This window comes from Trichoderma virens (assembly GCF_000170995.1).
Source record: "Trichoderma virens Gv29-8 chromosome Unknown TRIVIscaffold_87, whole genome shotgun sequence".
NCBI classification, from domain to species: domain Eukaryota; kingdom Fungi; phylum Ascomycota; class Sordariomycetes; order Hypocreales; family Hypocreaceae; genus Trichoderma; species Trichoderma virens.
Genome location: NW_014013662.1, coordinates 498,907 through 514,252, shown reverse-complemented (window position 1 = coordinate 514,252; position 15,346 = coordinate 498,907). Strand labels below are relative to the sequence as shown.

Genomic DNA, 15,346 nt, shown 5'->3' with positions numbered 1-15,346 from the left:
ATATTAAGTAACGTGCACCATGTGAATACCCATGTATCAAGTTGCGTGATTATATCTGTACCCGCAGCTCCGTTTCAGGGGGTCACAGCCGCGGCAATTAGATCATATGATTCCCTGACTTATTCTCGCGCCGTGGCTTTATTGCGGTCCGACAGGCGAAGTTTCTGTTGTTTTGTTTGCTGTTACTCCAGTTTAAAGGTGCTTTCCCCAGCTGTAAAACAAAGTGCTGACGAGGCTATAAAGTGCAGGGGTTATTGTATTAGTATGGGCCCTTGCTAGCTTCTTAGAATCCTTGCTAGCTTGCATGTATCTTCCTCGAATCTACTTCGTATAAGCGCTAAAGTGATAAGTGGGATCTGCTTTTGGAGTGCATATTGCATGGAGTTTACAGGGTCGAAAATGATTTGGGACAAAATGCCTTATAGTCAACCGTAATACCCGGTTGGGCTGTTTGGCAATAAGAGCCTCAATTTCATCTCTAGTGCCGCTTACTGAAGTTCCCCCCTTCAAGGTTGAAATACCCTCATCCTGTTGATTCCGACTCTGCACGCCCTTCATTCATGGATGCCATCTCAGCGCTTGGTGTCGCGGGCGACATCCTCACTGTCACAGCGTTCAGTGTACAGTGGCTCTCGGCCTCCGATGCATCCAATGCTTCCTCGACGCTCGAAAAAAAAGACGAGACTTCCATACTCGAAGGTTTTAGAAAATCCAGGCTGGCACTCTCCAACAAGCGTACTTCATTGGAACAGCGACTGCTAAAGAGTCCATCACCGCCACCAGAGGATGAGCTGGCACTGCTAGAACTGGCCGCTTCTTCACTGGAAAGCTCTGGGGCGCTAATTGAGGCTATCAGAAATGCACCCAAAGACGTTTCAGGAAGTAGATCTCAATCATGGAAGGCAGAAATAAGAGCCTGGGCGGGTTCCGAGCTGGGAAGGAAACTCAGCCCAGAGAACGTAGAGCGGCTGTCCCACGCAGTAACGCGTCATTCCGGGTCCATTCTTAGGTGAGCAACGCGGTCCTCAGATGCACCTAATCGTTTAGAAGATTCTGACGTCTATGCCAGCTCTCGAATATCTGAGCTCAAGACGACCATCGAATCGTTCGACGATGTGAAACGACATTTCAGACCAGAGCACGAGTCCCGCATTGACTCTATTTCTCAGGACGTAGAGAATCTGAGATTGGATATTCAAAGACGATCAGTGAATTCGGATACAGGTGGCTCTATGGCCTTTACGGGTACCGATATCAGACTATTCAACAACCGACTGGCTAGCCTAATCGAGGCTGAGGATAGCATGTTCGCGGAGAGAATCGTCTCCAGTCTGAACTACGCCAGTCGACCAGTTCGCCACGATTCTGTACCACAGGCACACAAAAACACATTTCAGTGGGCTTTCGACTCGCGTCTATCGAAGTGGTTTAACTCTGGAAGCGGCACCTTCTGGATTTCAGGCAAACCGGGGTCTGGGAAATCGACCTTCATGAAATTCATCGCAAAACACTCCCAGACAAAGGACTTACTTACGCGTTGGGCGGGCTCAGCAGACACTCTCGCTGTAGCGGTGCATTTCTTCTGGATTGCGGGGACGCCGATACAGAAATCATGGCAGGGACTGCTCCAGTCTCTGCTCTTCGATGTCTGTCACAAACATCCTTCAGTCGTCCCACTGATCTGCCCCAGCCGTTGGGAAGCTGCGAAAGCCGGACGCTGGCAGACTGCCGCAGAACCGTGGTCCGTTCCTGAGCTTACGGCCGCGCTTCGGGCACTAGCATCAGCGGACAACATACCACTGAAGATATGCTTCTTCATCGATGGGCTCGACGAGTACGACAGCGACCATGCTGAGCTCTGCAAGGTTCTCTGCGATATGGCAGATTCTCTCCATATTAAAATGTGTGTGTCAAGTCGTCCGTGGGCTGTATTCGAAAGGAGCTTTGGTGGCGAAAGCAAGGAACGACTAGATATCCACGAATTGACCCGGAACGACATCCGGGAGTTTGTAGGTGATCAGCTCCGGACCCATCCTAAGTGGGCTATGATCGAGTCTGAAACAGTAACCTCCGAGAAATCTGGGCTTATAGAGCAGATCGTGAGAAAGGCTGATGGCGTGTTTCTCTGGGCTTTCTTCGTAACACGATCACTACGGGAAAGTCTATCCAACGGCGACAGAATTAGAGATCTGAGCCAATGCCTAAGTGGGTTACCGACTGATCTAGAGCAGTTGTTCAAACATATGTTGGAAAGCGTGGATCCAGCCGACTACGCCAAGATGGCGGGTATACTGCAAGCCGCCTCCCACGCATTGGAGCCTCTCCATATCGACCTCTATTGGCAGTTGGAAAGGGAGTTTGAAGAATCCGACTATGCCTATCGATGCCCGATAGGATCCGGACCACCAGAGCAAATTTCACAACAGAGAGAGCAGACAAGTCGCAGTATAAACGAAAAGACAAAGGGCCTACTCAAGCTTGTAAATCTACGGGTTGAGTTTCTTCATAGGACAGTGAAGGACTTTGTCATGACGAAAGATTTGGAGGGGTATTTGCGTGACAAGCTTCCAGATAACTACAACGGCTTTATCTCCATCGCAACTGCATACCTCGGCTTTCTCAAAACGACATGCCAGGACACCTCACTTGTTGCAGGGATCATGAGGCATGGGAGGGGACTAAACAGCGGACCATTCATCTCGCATCTAAACCAGTCCTTGGTTTACGCATCGGAAGCGCTAAAAGCAGATCAGTTCACCCCCCATCATTACCAACGGACGACGACACTTCTGGATAGATACGAAGTAGCCATTGAGGCTATGGTGCGTACAGGGCACGTCACCATCAGGGGAGTCAACTCCGAGACTTGTCACCCCAGGCTGCCTTACCGCGAGGAGTTACTCAAGCACAACCTAACATCATACATCAACAAGAAAGTTCGCGAGCAGCCTGATTTCTTCGATATCTTCGACGAATCACCACTTTTCGCTGCTCTCACCCCCATGTCGCTCAACAGTGGCGAGAGCCCAGCCCCGGTGGCTGGGACCCTCGACATCCTCCTCCAGCGCGGGGAGGATCCGAACGTGCTGCCGCGGGTTATAACCCCATATCTCAACGAGGCTCCATCGCCTTGGGTTATTTTCGCTCGCGGCACCATGTCCGTCTTTAACATGCTCTCAGGGCCCCTCATGTTTCCCGCTCTGCGATGGAACGATTCTCTGGACAATGCCCTCTTCGACCTTCTGATGTCCCACGGTGCAGATCCCAACAAAGCCCTCCTGGACCGGACAGGTGCGCACACCGTCTTCTCGCATTTCTTGAAAATAGCTACATCGCGATTCCTCGGTGAGGAGTGCTTTATCGGCTATCTTAGAGCACTGGACGCCTTCTTCAGGGCGGGAGCCAGTCTCGGTGTTCCGCCTATCGGAGTTGTTGACCCAGACGCCCAGGCTGCTTTTGGGAACCTTGCAAGATCGCGCCCGGAGGAATCGGTTCTGGCTTCCTATTGTACTGAATTAAAGGCGCTTACGACGACATTGGCAGCTGATCCGGGGCGAGCTCGGTTCCTCTCATCTGTGACTGAGAAGCTTATTGTGTCTTGTTCCAACAAGGAGGAATACTTGGAAAGACTATCATTAGCGATATCTGAAGATCTCCCGCAGTATGCCGCCGAGCCTTTGTTGCAGTTAGTTGACAGCAAGCTGGAAATGGGTAAGAAAAGAGGAGGCTCGCGGAAGAGACATCGGGAAAGTTGGGATGATTCCCCATATGGTGCTAATGCAAAGCAAATGAGAGGGGACTAAGATGACTGCTGCCGAATTTCTAGGGGAAAACAGCCACTCAAACGCCAAGGTATTGACATAGAAAAATATCTTGTGTACAGGTGTATTACCTACATATGTACTCTAGATCCGTAGCTAGATCGAAAATATCCACAGCCGCATGTACTGCTCCAAAGACCCCATTTCACTTGGTACGATAGATTAGAGGCGAAGCTACATTAAGAAGCTGGGCAGCGGTATTAATTAGTGATCATATGATCTCAAATTCGGCGATTAAACTAATAAAAGCCTACAAAGTCATGAATCGGGCCGTCCATCATTCACTCGGTGCTACAATCACCACATCGGAAGCGCATACGACTTTGTTATCTTAAGCGGGTCGGTAGCAAGTCTTCACATTGCCTACTCGCTTTTAAGAAAATTGGGCTAGAATTAGGGAAGCCGGATAAGTTCTATCATCACACATATCTCTTTCATTGATTGCTGTATTTTGTCTGGAAAACTAGCTTATCATACTCTCTGAAGTCGGTCATCTTCGATATCCACCCAAAACAGGAAATATCGACGTTATAAGATACACATTCGTACATCCACGTCAGAGAAAATAATATTGCGCTGCGATTCACCAACTACTACTTGCATTCATCTCAGTCGAAACGGCACTGCACTTCATCCACATACGTATTGTCCTCTTGCCACGTTTGCCGGGCAAACCCACGATGAGATTCCAGGAATTGAGACCTTACAGGTGTCTGGGCTCTTTCAAATCCAATTAGATCACTAACAAAAACCTCGCCCAAGTTCCCCACAAGGTATTCCCAAAACTTCTCTTGTGGAGACCGACACGATCCAAGGCAGTGATACGTGCTAAGCCTAAAGTTCCATTCCTTGTTCCCCTGATTTTGATGGAGTATAATGTCGTAATCCGTACTGCATAGCTGGCACGAGCCACTTTCCGGGTCGAATTTGGGTGGCTGCGAATTTCTTTGCCTAGTTCGTGTGCGTGGAGCAATAGATACGTAAGCGCCTGGGTTCGATTGCTGCATGAAACCGTAATGTAAATCACAGAATAATAGCCTGGAATCTGCTGAACATTGTAAATGGCAACAAATTTCTGGTGAAAAACTACTAAGCAGTCTTGCCATACAGCTCCATGGCACCCATGGTCCGACTATCGTGTAGAATCGAGCCAAATAGAGTTTGTCATCGACAATCTTGGGAATCATCCGGAATGAAACCCTCCAGGCAGTCTTTTTTCGGGGAGGCTCTTCTTCTTTCCGCTCATAAAGACGATACTCAAGACCTGGAGGATTTCGGAACCTCTGATTGACTTCGTCTTGAAGAGCTGTACTATGCTGGCAATTATGGAGCTCGAAATGGTCTTGGAACGACACATAGCGTTCAAGGCTCTCAAGAGGTAGGCCATGGGAGGAACCAAGAAAATGGCTGTTCATGACCAAATACGCGTCCATAAAATCAACGTAGAAATGGTCTTTAAACGATGAAAAATAGTATGGAGCTGGTATATGCCAAGTAGTGTGTGAAGTGATATGCCACGTTGGATTTTGAAAGAGGCCAATATTCCATCTGTGATCATGGCTCGCCCAATCCATGCCTGGTATCAGTTGGCGTAATTTTTGACAACAGAAGCATAAATATGCTCCAGGTATATCTTTTTGCAATAATGAAAGTAGTGCAATAAGATCTTCCTCGGCGAGTCGTGGCAGAATATTTTCGGGAAATAGGGTTTCCATCAAGGATTTGCAGGTTAAAGCTAGGCATATGCGTGCAGAGACCGGTAGCCAGCGCAATATCAAGAGGAAAATTTCTGTCGGGAGGGCCTGAAGACCAACTGATGGATATTCTCGATCAATGATAAAGGGCTGTCGTGGCCACTGGTCAGGTGGACGATGTTTGCGCATGTCGTTTTCAGGGGCTCGGAATATTTGGAGGAAAGTTAGGCGCAATCACAATTTATCTAGAAAGGCGCAATGCGATTACTTATAGAAGCCTTCTGTACCATTAAACTAATTATTCAATCTAATAATTTGCATTTAAGGGAAAGAGAAAATCGTGGTATATCGTGTTAAAGTTTTAGGGAAGATTTCGTGGCTCGATCTATCTAAGTACATACTCCGTTCGAACAAAACACACCAGAGTAACCATATAGATGGCCTCAGCTCCTCCAAAACTCATGCGTTTCAAAAATTTATAAATAACTCCACATAAAAATCAGGAATTGAAAATTTCCTTTTAATTAAAACGATAGTTCCTATTTATTCTTCAACAGAGTTTGAGTCATTTAATTGTTGTCTTTCTGGAGCTGTGGGGGGAGGGAGAAGTTAGCAGAAATTGCCTCCATACAAATTTTAGGGGGATTCGATTTTTATGTGGTCGCAGACTTTTGGCCACACACTGCAACTCGGCTCTATTTATATGTACATAGGTATGAGCAGAGGTATAATTGCAATGTACGAAGTGTCATTGTCCATATACATTCCATATATGTCATGATAGTCTGCTGGACCTTCCTGCCCTATATTTCCACGATAGCCTTACATTTCCCAACATCTTTTGGCTCCCACCCAGGACTGAGCCCACATTCGCTTCCAGATCATGGCGGTCATTGATGTATGGATGAAGTCTCCATTAACATCTTCGTCTTCATTAACATCTTCGCACCCCTGAAATTGCCGCAATACCGCCACTCGCCCAATCCGCTATTCGCAACATGAAAGTAAAAGGCTATTCTGAACACATTGTATCGCGCCATTTTCGTCGGTTACACCCGCGGCCTAAGTCTTGAGCACGAGATTTGAGTTCTCGGCCCTGACGGCTATCCTCGAAAGTAGGACATGGGGTGGAACCTGCGAAGTAGCCCCAAAGCTTGTTGGCTGGAGTCCGACATGCTCCAAGGCAATGATAAATGCTAATGTTGATGTTTGTTTCGTTATTGGTTTCCCGGTCGAGTGAAATATCGTAATCTGTACTGCATAGCAAGCATGAATCATGCTCCGGATCGAATTCGATCGCTTTTCTATCATCCTTACAATAAGGCACTATGTAAGGACAAGAGCGCAAGTAGCGTTTTGGCAAGCTGCTCATAAGATAGCAGCATAATGGATTCGCCGAGAAAGTGAGGTGGCCGCAGAGTGGTATCGAAATACTATTGAGAAATTTTTTAAGATTCTCCTCAGTTACACATGGTCCGACTATCGTGTAAAATCTGGCAATATAGAGCATGTTATCGATGATTTTGGGGCTAGACCGAAAGGAAAATCTCCAGGCATTTTGTTTCCTTGGTAAACTTTTCAGATTTTGTTTGGGAAGCTGAATTTCAGTATCGACGTCTTCCTGGATGGCACGACGACACCTTCTAGAGATTTGGCGGAACCTGCCAAATCTGATGCATTTACCTAGTTCAATAACATCCTCAAACGACTCGTCTCGTGCTAGACTATCAAGAGATCTACCATGAGAGGGGCCGTGGAAATACCTACTCATAACTGAGTTTGCTTCCATGAATGAAATCTTAGAACGTAACATGAAGGGGCGAAAAATATCCGGAAGCCTGATGTGTGTGTCGTCATATGAATTAGACCACCAGTTTGAATGCCAGAAAGCACCAGCGGTCTCTGAAAGGGCTTCACTTTTCCAATTGCGCTTCGAATCAAGCGGACACAACTTGTTGCAACAGTAACAGAAGTGCAAGTCGGGAATATCTCTTTGCAGCGTTGAAAGAAACTCAATGAGATCCCTCCCTTCAAGGCGTGGCATGGTGCTTTGATGAGTTAATTCTGAGAAAAATTTGCAGGTTAAAGCTAAAGAAAACTGCCATAATGATGGCAAGTAAGTTATCACCAGCAAGAGGATTTCGACGGGAAGTGTCAATATGGTCGCATGAATGAACTCATTTGGACAATGAAGCCTTTTTTTAGATGTCCTGGCCTCAATAAGTCGCTGGCTTCGGCGGTTGCGCGATGAGAGTTGTCCATCGCCCCGATACATTTTGTGTTCCAGAAAGCAAAATACATGCTTTTAATCACAGGGATCAAAATAAATTCGACGGTGGAAACGGAATGGCTTTTATATAGTTCAAGACAATGACCCAATGTACGCAGAGTGCCAGTCACACGTACACTCAGGTTGCATGTGACAAGGGTTGGACAGCACATCTATCCACTTTGATACTCCATGGCGCAAATAGACTTTTGAGGCACACAATAAAATAATAGCCATTCATTCTTGTGATGAAGCAGGCCATGGCCCACTCACTGTGTACCACAATCATAACTTGTTGCTTTAGGCAGCTGAGCGGCTTACCAGAGTATTACTTGCTTGATTTTATGGGGGAATCGCTATCCATCACCACGCGTTAGCTATTCAGCATCCCGTTTTCGAATTTCAAGTGGCCTGGGTAGTAATTATAGCAGGTGTTATAAAAAAAATATACGGATAGTAGCAGAAATAGCTATTGTAGCAGAAAATAGCGATAGTTGCAAAACATAGCTGTAGTTCAGGAAGTAGTGAGAATATTAGATACTCCAGGATTTTTGTATCTTTAAGTAATGATAATGGAAGAATCTTTATTCTGCATGGTTGCATTCGGAACTCTTCTTAGTCGCTGAGGTGCGGGATCGACGTTCCTTTTTTTCAAGTGTTCGTACCTATATATTAAGCCAAAATTATAGAAGTTGGACAAGAGCTATTACTATGTATATGTCTTTGGTAGCTTCATTTATTTGTTCGCTTTTAAGAGACGATATCACCATACACAAAAGCATTCGTTTTGAAAAGAACATACCTCACATCGACGTAAATCAACATATGAGAGTATTTTTCTACATGCACATATACAGTCTTCTATGTTAAGGTTAAAGGAGTAAATTCATTCCATTCATGTTGCCTCTTGCCATGTTCGCCGGGCTCCTCCACGATCTAGCTTTAGATGGCGAGATTTCAGTTCTTCCAGCTGGGCGTTGGCCCTTGCCTCCAGAGGCTGGCTGTAATCGAAGCCGAAGCTGGTATGAGGGAATGTACTGGTAAAATAAGCCCATAATTCGTCGTCTGGTGTCCGGTACGACCCAAGACAGTGATACGTGTTAAGGGTAAAGGTCCACTCCTTCTTCGCATTATCTCGCTTGAGCGACATATCGTAATCGGTAGCGCACAATAAGCATGATCCTTCTTCCGGGTCAAATTCGTCAGGCTCGAGGCCATCCCAAAGGCGCTTCCATCCCCCAATAAATGATTTAATAAATAGACGGCGATCCACAGGTGCTTTTGATGTGCGGCCGGAATGGCGACACAATCGTCGTGGCGACGCGGAACACATCAAGTGTTTGCATATCAAGGGTTGTATACACTCAATCAACCTTGCAACATGTTCCCATCGCACCAACGGCCCAACTATTGCAAAAAATCGGGCGATATAAAGCTTTTTGTCCACAATCTTAGGTACAGACTGACTGGAAAATCTCCAAGCTTTCTCTTCCCTTGGGCCCATATCTAAAGACAACTTGAAAATTCCTTTCTCAAGTTCACAAGCCGGGCTATTAAAAGGATAAGTGTGGTAGTCACAGCAGTTGAATATGAGATTGTCCTCGTAAGTTGCGGAATGCTCCAGGCTTTGAAGTGGTATACCGTGAGAGCGCCCATGTAAATGGCCATTCATTACCAGATATGCATTCATGAAGGAAATATCGGAAAGGCTCATAAGGTCGAAATAAAATGGCGAGAGCTTGGAACGTCCAAATAGAAAAATGTCGCTTGTCCAAAGCGAATTTTTTATTTTTCCAATGGTCCATCTGTGATTCTGCCCGTCCCAACTGACGTTGGAATCCAATGGTCGTAATTTGTTGCAACAGAAACAGAAATAGACGTTAGGTATATCTTTTGACAACGTTGGCAAGAATTCGGCCAGATCTTGCTTTTTTAAATGAGGCAGAGTGCCTTTGGGGAGCAGAGCCGCCTTGAACCCTTTGCAGGTCAATGCCAAAGATAGTTGCCATGGTACTGCTAGGTGATTCTTTATGTAGAGCAAGATTTCGCTTGGAAGAGCCAGAATAAAAGATGGCGATGCCTCTTGTATTGCGCCAAAGGAATCATTTGCTAACCGTAATCTTTTTTGGCGTGCCTTTACCTCGACTAACCTTGCACTTCGTCGCTTATGTGGATAGTGTGTACCCATTGTCGTTTTCGGTAGACTCCCGTGTTTGAAGAAGAAATGCTGTTAATACTCTTACTGCTCACCGGGTAGGGCTCTCTTCGTTTTTATAGCCCCTTTCTGTGACACCATACAAACAACATAACCAACAACATCATGCAAACCTTTACTTTTAAGGGGAAAAATGTACATTTTGATAAAAGTCTAAATATTATGATTAGCCACACATACTTTATGACGTATGATAAGCTTTGAGGCACCGATAAGATGCATTCGTAGCTGTAATACATTCACGGACTAGGCCCCATTAAGGGGGCAGAGTAGAAGTGTCTTCGGTATTTTTTGTTCCATTTATCCAGCCAAAAGATATATTTACACTACCAAGAAAAAAAGATTATTGAGACGATTCGAGAAGATACGATTGAGGAAGCAGTATTCACGGATACTGAGAAGTGCTTCTATATAGGACATACCTCTACAGAGGCATGTGAGTCCGCTGGCGTAAGAGGAGATGGGCGGCGCATCCTCTCGAACTATAGTGTAAACTTTAGATTCAATCAAGAGGTCTAGATCTCATTATTTCCTGGGATTTCCGATCAAGATTTTATTCACAAATACAACACTACATTCCGTTGGGACATGGATTGAATAGGCCTTGACAGATATTAAAGAGCGAGCAATTCACTTACACTTTAAAGTGAATTTTGGATTTCAAGCGAATAATTAGTATATATAGCACTAACAATGAGTGCATATATGAAAACTGAAGTATCAAAAAGACAGCATAAATTCATATAGACAAATGGCTCGTTTCTTTGGGCAAGAGTATCAGCCAGAACTGAGGTGAATGTCTTCATATTAATACGATTTGGGCAGAAACTGCTGGAGACACCAGAAGCATTACGTTACCGATTCTAACGATCACTCTAGTTAGGCACCATTTATAGCCTGTTCGTCAGCATCGCTGCCTAACGCATCTGCCAATTCTTTTCTTTGACAATGCGCCCAAAACACATGTTTCTTCATAAATTAAATCTATTTTTTTGGAGTTTTACTGATACTCTAGAGATTCCTTGGTGTTCAATATCCCATGACAACTTCAAATTTCCTGAGAGGTGGCTACAAAAAGGAGCCAAGTTTGCAACAGAACAGTGGCAGGAGTCCGGATGCGGTGATAAAGATTACTAAACAATCACAGTCACCGTCTTTTATTGCTCTCGATCCTGTCATTCTCCGGATAATTTTGCAATCACGCACAATATTTACCAGCCGGCTTTAACATCTTTCGAGCCGTTCGGCGCCAATCTTTTTCACTATGCAGTCTCTAGTCACTACTAAGGAGTACTTATGTGAAAAGTGTCATGAACTATTGAAAGAAAGTCATTCTTCAACTCTAGCGGAAGATGGCGATAGTTTAATTCGCCACTATGAACTCCCAGCCGACCTCCAAGCCTCGGCAGACGGGGGTTGCCGAGGCTGTCAAATTTTGTGGACGCACATAATATATCGTACAGAATACTATGGAAAATCAAAACGCGAGATTAAGAAAATAGACCCTATCTTACTATCTATGGTAGAGTCTGGGGATGTTCATGTTACATTCTGGATGTCATGGCAAGCACATGATGGTCTGGAATTTGGCCACTCAGCGTCCATCACGCGTATCAGCGAACAGAGGCCTTATCGGGAAATACCTCCTATCCTGCGTACGAAATTTCACCTTTGCAGTCATAGTTCAGAAGATACTTACACATTGCTAGGACTAACAAAGGAAAAAATAAATGACGAAGTTACAGCTCTCCTACAAAATACCACTCGAGATTGGATGATCAACTGCAGTCAAAATCACGAGAAATGCCAATTAGCCCAGCACTTCAAAGAAAAATCTGATTCTATACCAACTCGATTGATAGATGTTCAATCCGACAACGGAGACACAGTCAGGCTTGTCGATACGAAGGAAGAGTTAGCCGGCACAATGCAACCCGTGTATCTTATTTTGAGTTATTGTTGGGGAGCAGGAAACGAAGCGGCAAAAACAACACAGAATAATTATCGCCAAAGAAAGCATCAAATTGTGGTCCGAAATTTACCAAAAACAATTCGCGACGCTATTGCTGTGACAAGGATCATGGGGATCCGATATCTCTGGGTTGACGCACTCTGCATCATCCAACCGGCTGACGACGACTTTCTTGATGACTGGAATATCGAAGCAGCCCAAATGGGGAGCTACTATTCCAACGCTCAGTTATGCATCTCTGCTTTATCCACATCAGATAGCTCGGATGGATTCCTTAGAGAGAGACACTCAGCTCGATATCCCTGGAGAGAAGGAGAATACCTCCAACATGGAGAAAACTTCTTTTCTATCAAACCACCTGAAGAAATAACGCCAGAACCGAACATCAAATTTATGCCGCTAATGAAACGGGCGTGGGCCCTGCAAGAAAGGATTTTATCCATCCGAAGATTACACTGGAGCATGGCCGGCCTGTTATGGGAGTGTGACAGTGGTATGTTCCAGGAGAATCAACCACTCCAGAATGTGCACCATCAGCTCAATGAGACTTATATACGCACACCAGTGGACAATTCTATACGACAGATCTTCAATCTGCCCAAAGCAGAGGCTCTAGGGGAAGCTTGGGTTCATGTACTAGAACAATATTCGTATATGAGGTTGACGAACCAAACAGACCGCCTCGTTGCCATCCATGGAGTAGCCCGCCGTCTCTCCTTACAGCACGATGCGAAATATTTTGGTGGCATTTTCAGCGAATACTGTTCCACAGCTCTGATTTGGGCGTGTCGATACGTGAATGGTGGGAAATATATGGGAGAGGATTTCCCTAGTTGGTCTTGGGCTTCGGTTGAGATCTTTTATTTCAGAACCGAGGATTTGTCAAGACAAAATTCTCTACGAGTCAAACATTTCGCTCGATGCACCAACTCAGAACAGTTTCCCTCTCCTGACGAAGTCACAGACTTCAAAGATCATTCCAAACGGAAATTATGCTTGGAGGCTCCTGTGGTTTCGTTAGGGATTGGAGAGAGCGAACTGTATCTATCGGGCGATTCAATGTTGGACAGTGAGTCGATAAGGAGTTATTGGAATGAATTGGATTGTAAGATCGAAGGTCCTGTTTGGCAAGGGCAGATAATATATATGGTAATGGATCGTCCGAAGGAACCCCCACCAAAAACAGTTACGCTACTTATTTGTGCTGGGGAATATCCTGTGGAGAAGGCGATAACAGCACCGGGCACGGAAGTTCGGTACAAGGGTTTATTGGTGAAAAGGTCAGAGAGAGAAGACCATGAGGCGTTTGTGCGGGTGGGCTATTTTGAAGTCACTTTGCCTTGGTCTCAAGAGGAGGAGGATGCCAATTATATAAGGAACTGGAAAACTGATATCAGTCTATTTTAGTGTAGTAAAGGGATGAACGGGGTGAGATATTCCTAGGCTATATTCTAGTATTTTACTCCAAATATCACTTAGGTAGGGAACTAGTACAATACATTGCTTGTATGGGTGCTTCTTCATCTATATAAATGGCCTCCATACTATTGCGTACAGTGCGCATATATATCGTCACAGTACGGACAGCCTCTCGGAGCATTTGCCCGATCTCCCGACTTCACCCAGATCCACAATATATTCATCATATCATATCATATCAGATCGTGCTCGACTCACCAAAAGCGAAACTCGAGCAATTGGGAGCCGACACGGCGGTTCCTGCGCCAATCATGTCTGCCTCACTACTTCGGTCGCGTCTCGCCGCTACAGGCCTCAAGTCTGTTCCTCGATCGACATGCCCCTCGCAAAACCCTCTCAAAACCTCGGTCCCTCGTCGCTATAACTCGAGCTCAGCCGGCAGCTCTAGCAGCGGATTCAAGGTCGCGGCGTATAGCAGTGCGCTGGCAGCTGCTCTCTACGTCTCATACTACTATGCGACCGACACGCGAGCATTCGTCCACCGATATGTCGTCCCGCCGCTGCTGCGAACCGTCGTCCCTGATGCCGAAGATGCGCACCATTTGGGAGTGTCTGCGCTGAAGCTGCTCTACGAAGTCGGCCTGAACCCGCGCGAACGAGACGCCACTGTCGACAGCCCCAGCCTCTCTGCGTCCGTCTTCGAGCACCAATTGGCGAACCCGATCGGCATCTCAGCTGGTCTGGACAAGGACGGCGAGATTCCCGATGCGCTGTTTGCGCTGGGAGCTGGTGTCGTTGAAGTTGGTGGCTGCACCCCTCTGCCGCAGGAGGGAAATCCCAAGCCTCGTGTCTTTCGCGTGCCGATTCTCGACGGAATGGTTAACAGATATGGTCTCAACTCAAAGGGAGCCGACGACATGGCGATCCGCCTGCGCGACCGACTTCGACGATTTGCGCGCTCAATAGGGGTCACCGAGGAGGAAATCATCAGTGGAGAGGCCGGTGTTCCTGTGGGAAGCTTGAAGCCTGGACGGATCCTTGCTGTACAAATCGCAAAGAACAAGGAGACGAACGAAAAGGACGAGCAAGCCATCGCCGCCGACTACGTCTACTGCACACGGCGGTTGGCCCGCTATGCCGATGTTCTGGTCGTCAACGTCAGCAGCCCCAACACTCCAGGTCTTCGGGATCTCCAAGCTACAGAGCCTCTGACCCGGCTCCTCGCCGCGGTTGTCGACGAGGCATCCCAAACAGATCGAAAAGTCCGCCCCAAGGTCATGGTCAAGGTTTCCCCTGATGAGGACGAGGATTCGCAAATGGAGGGTATTGTGCAAGCCGTCCAGAAGAGTGGTGTTGACGGCATTATCGTTGGAAACACCACAAAGCGAAGAACCGGCCTCAACCCCAAAGGAGCCAAGCTCTCGATCAGGGAGCAAAAGGCGCTGATGGAGACGGGAGGCTACTCTGGTCCCGCCATGTTTGACCGAACCTTGGATCTCGTCGGCCGCTATCGTAAGTTGCTCGACTCACAGCCCGTTGGCAAGGGTGAGCAAAAGGTTCTTTTTGCGACTGGAGGTATCACAAATGGAGAGCAGGCGTTGAAGGTTCTGAATGCTGGTGCAAGCGTAGCGATGGTGTATACTGGTTTGGTTTATGGAGGCGTTGGAACGATTACGAGGATGAAAAAGGAGATGCACGAGGCTCTATAGAGGCGTGATTTGAAGAGGTCAATGGTTTTGATGACATGGGAAGCTTTCCATGAGTGTCTTAGAGGTGTTGGAGGGAGATATATGATATACTACTACCTTTGTATTTATAACTAAAAAGTCGGATAGCAACGTTGTGTCGATGCCGGTGTATAGAGATATTGAATATTTTACAATATTACTTTCATATGAGTCTATGATAATTTCCCATCTTCTTTCATGCTCTAGAAATGTGTGTTCTCTAGGTACT

The 15,346-nt window shown here is 46.3% G+C and overlaps 6 protein-coding genes across 6 annotated transcripts; 3 read left to right on the top strand and 3 right to left on the bottom strand.

Moving 5' to 3' along the window:
- Positions 1–1,304: 1,304 nt before the first annotated feature.
- On the top strand, positions 1,305–2,645 carry TRIVIDRAFT_159631 (uncharacterized protein; the record flags this gene model as incomplete). The annotated part of the gene is made up of 1 exon (XM_014096722.1): positions 1,305–2,645. A coding segment is annotated over one exon (1,341 nt), but the record flags the coding sequence as incomplete, so codon positions are not given.
- A 1,784-nt stretch (positions 2,646–4,429) lies between these two features.
- TRIVIDRAFT_44462 (uncharacterized protein) lies at positions 4,430–5,704 on the bottom strand (the record flags this gene model as incomplete). The annotated part of the gene is made up of 1 exon (XM_014096721.1): positions 4,430–5,704. The coding sequence occupies one exon, from the start codon at positions 5,702–5,704 to the stop codon at positions 4,430–4,432; it is 1,275 nt and encodes a 424-aa protein (XP_013952196.1).
- An 823-nt stretch (positions 5,705–6,527) lies between these two features.
- On the bottom strand, positions 6,528–7,790 carry TRIVIDRAFT_44704 (uncharacterized protein; the record flags this gene model as incomplete). Its single annotated transcript, XM_014096720.1, has 1 exon — positions 6,528–7,790. One exon carries the CDS (start codon positions 7,788–7,790, stop codon positions 6,528–6,530), a length of 1,263 nt encoding a protein of 420 aa, XP_013952195.1.
- An 889-nt stretch (positions 7,791–8,679) lies between these two features.
- TRIVIDRAFT_67211 (uncharacterized protein) lies at positions 8,680–9,972 on the bottom strand (the record flags this gene model as incomplete). The annotated part of the gene is made up of 2 exons (XM_014096719.1): positions 8,680–9,334; positions 9,935–9,972. 2 exons carry the CDS (start codon positions 9,970–9,972, stop codon positions 8,680–8,682), a joined length of 693 nt encoding a protein of 230 aa, XP_013952194.1.
- Positions 9,973–11,554: 1,582 nt separating this feature from the next.
- On the top strand, positions 11,555–12,484 carry TRIVIDRAFT_44823 (uncharacterized protein; the record flags this gene model as incomplete). Its single annotated transcript, XM_014096718.1, has 1 exon — positions 11,555–12,484. A coding segment is annotated over one exon (930 nt), but the record flags the coding sequence as incomplete, so codon positions are not given.
- Positions 12,485–13,668: 1,184 nt separating this feature from the next.
- TRIVIDRAFT_231744 (uncharacterized protein) lies at positions 13,669–15,207 on the top strand (the record flags this gene model as incomplete). The annotated part of the gene is made up of 1 exon (XM_014096717.1): positions 13,669–15,207. One exon carries the CDS (start codon positions 13,702–13,704, stop codon positions 15,097–15,099), a length of 1,398 nt encoding a protein of 465 aa, XP_013952192.1.
- Between the last annotated feature and the right edge of the window lie 139 nt (positions 15,208–15,346).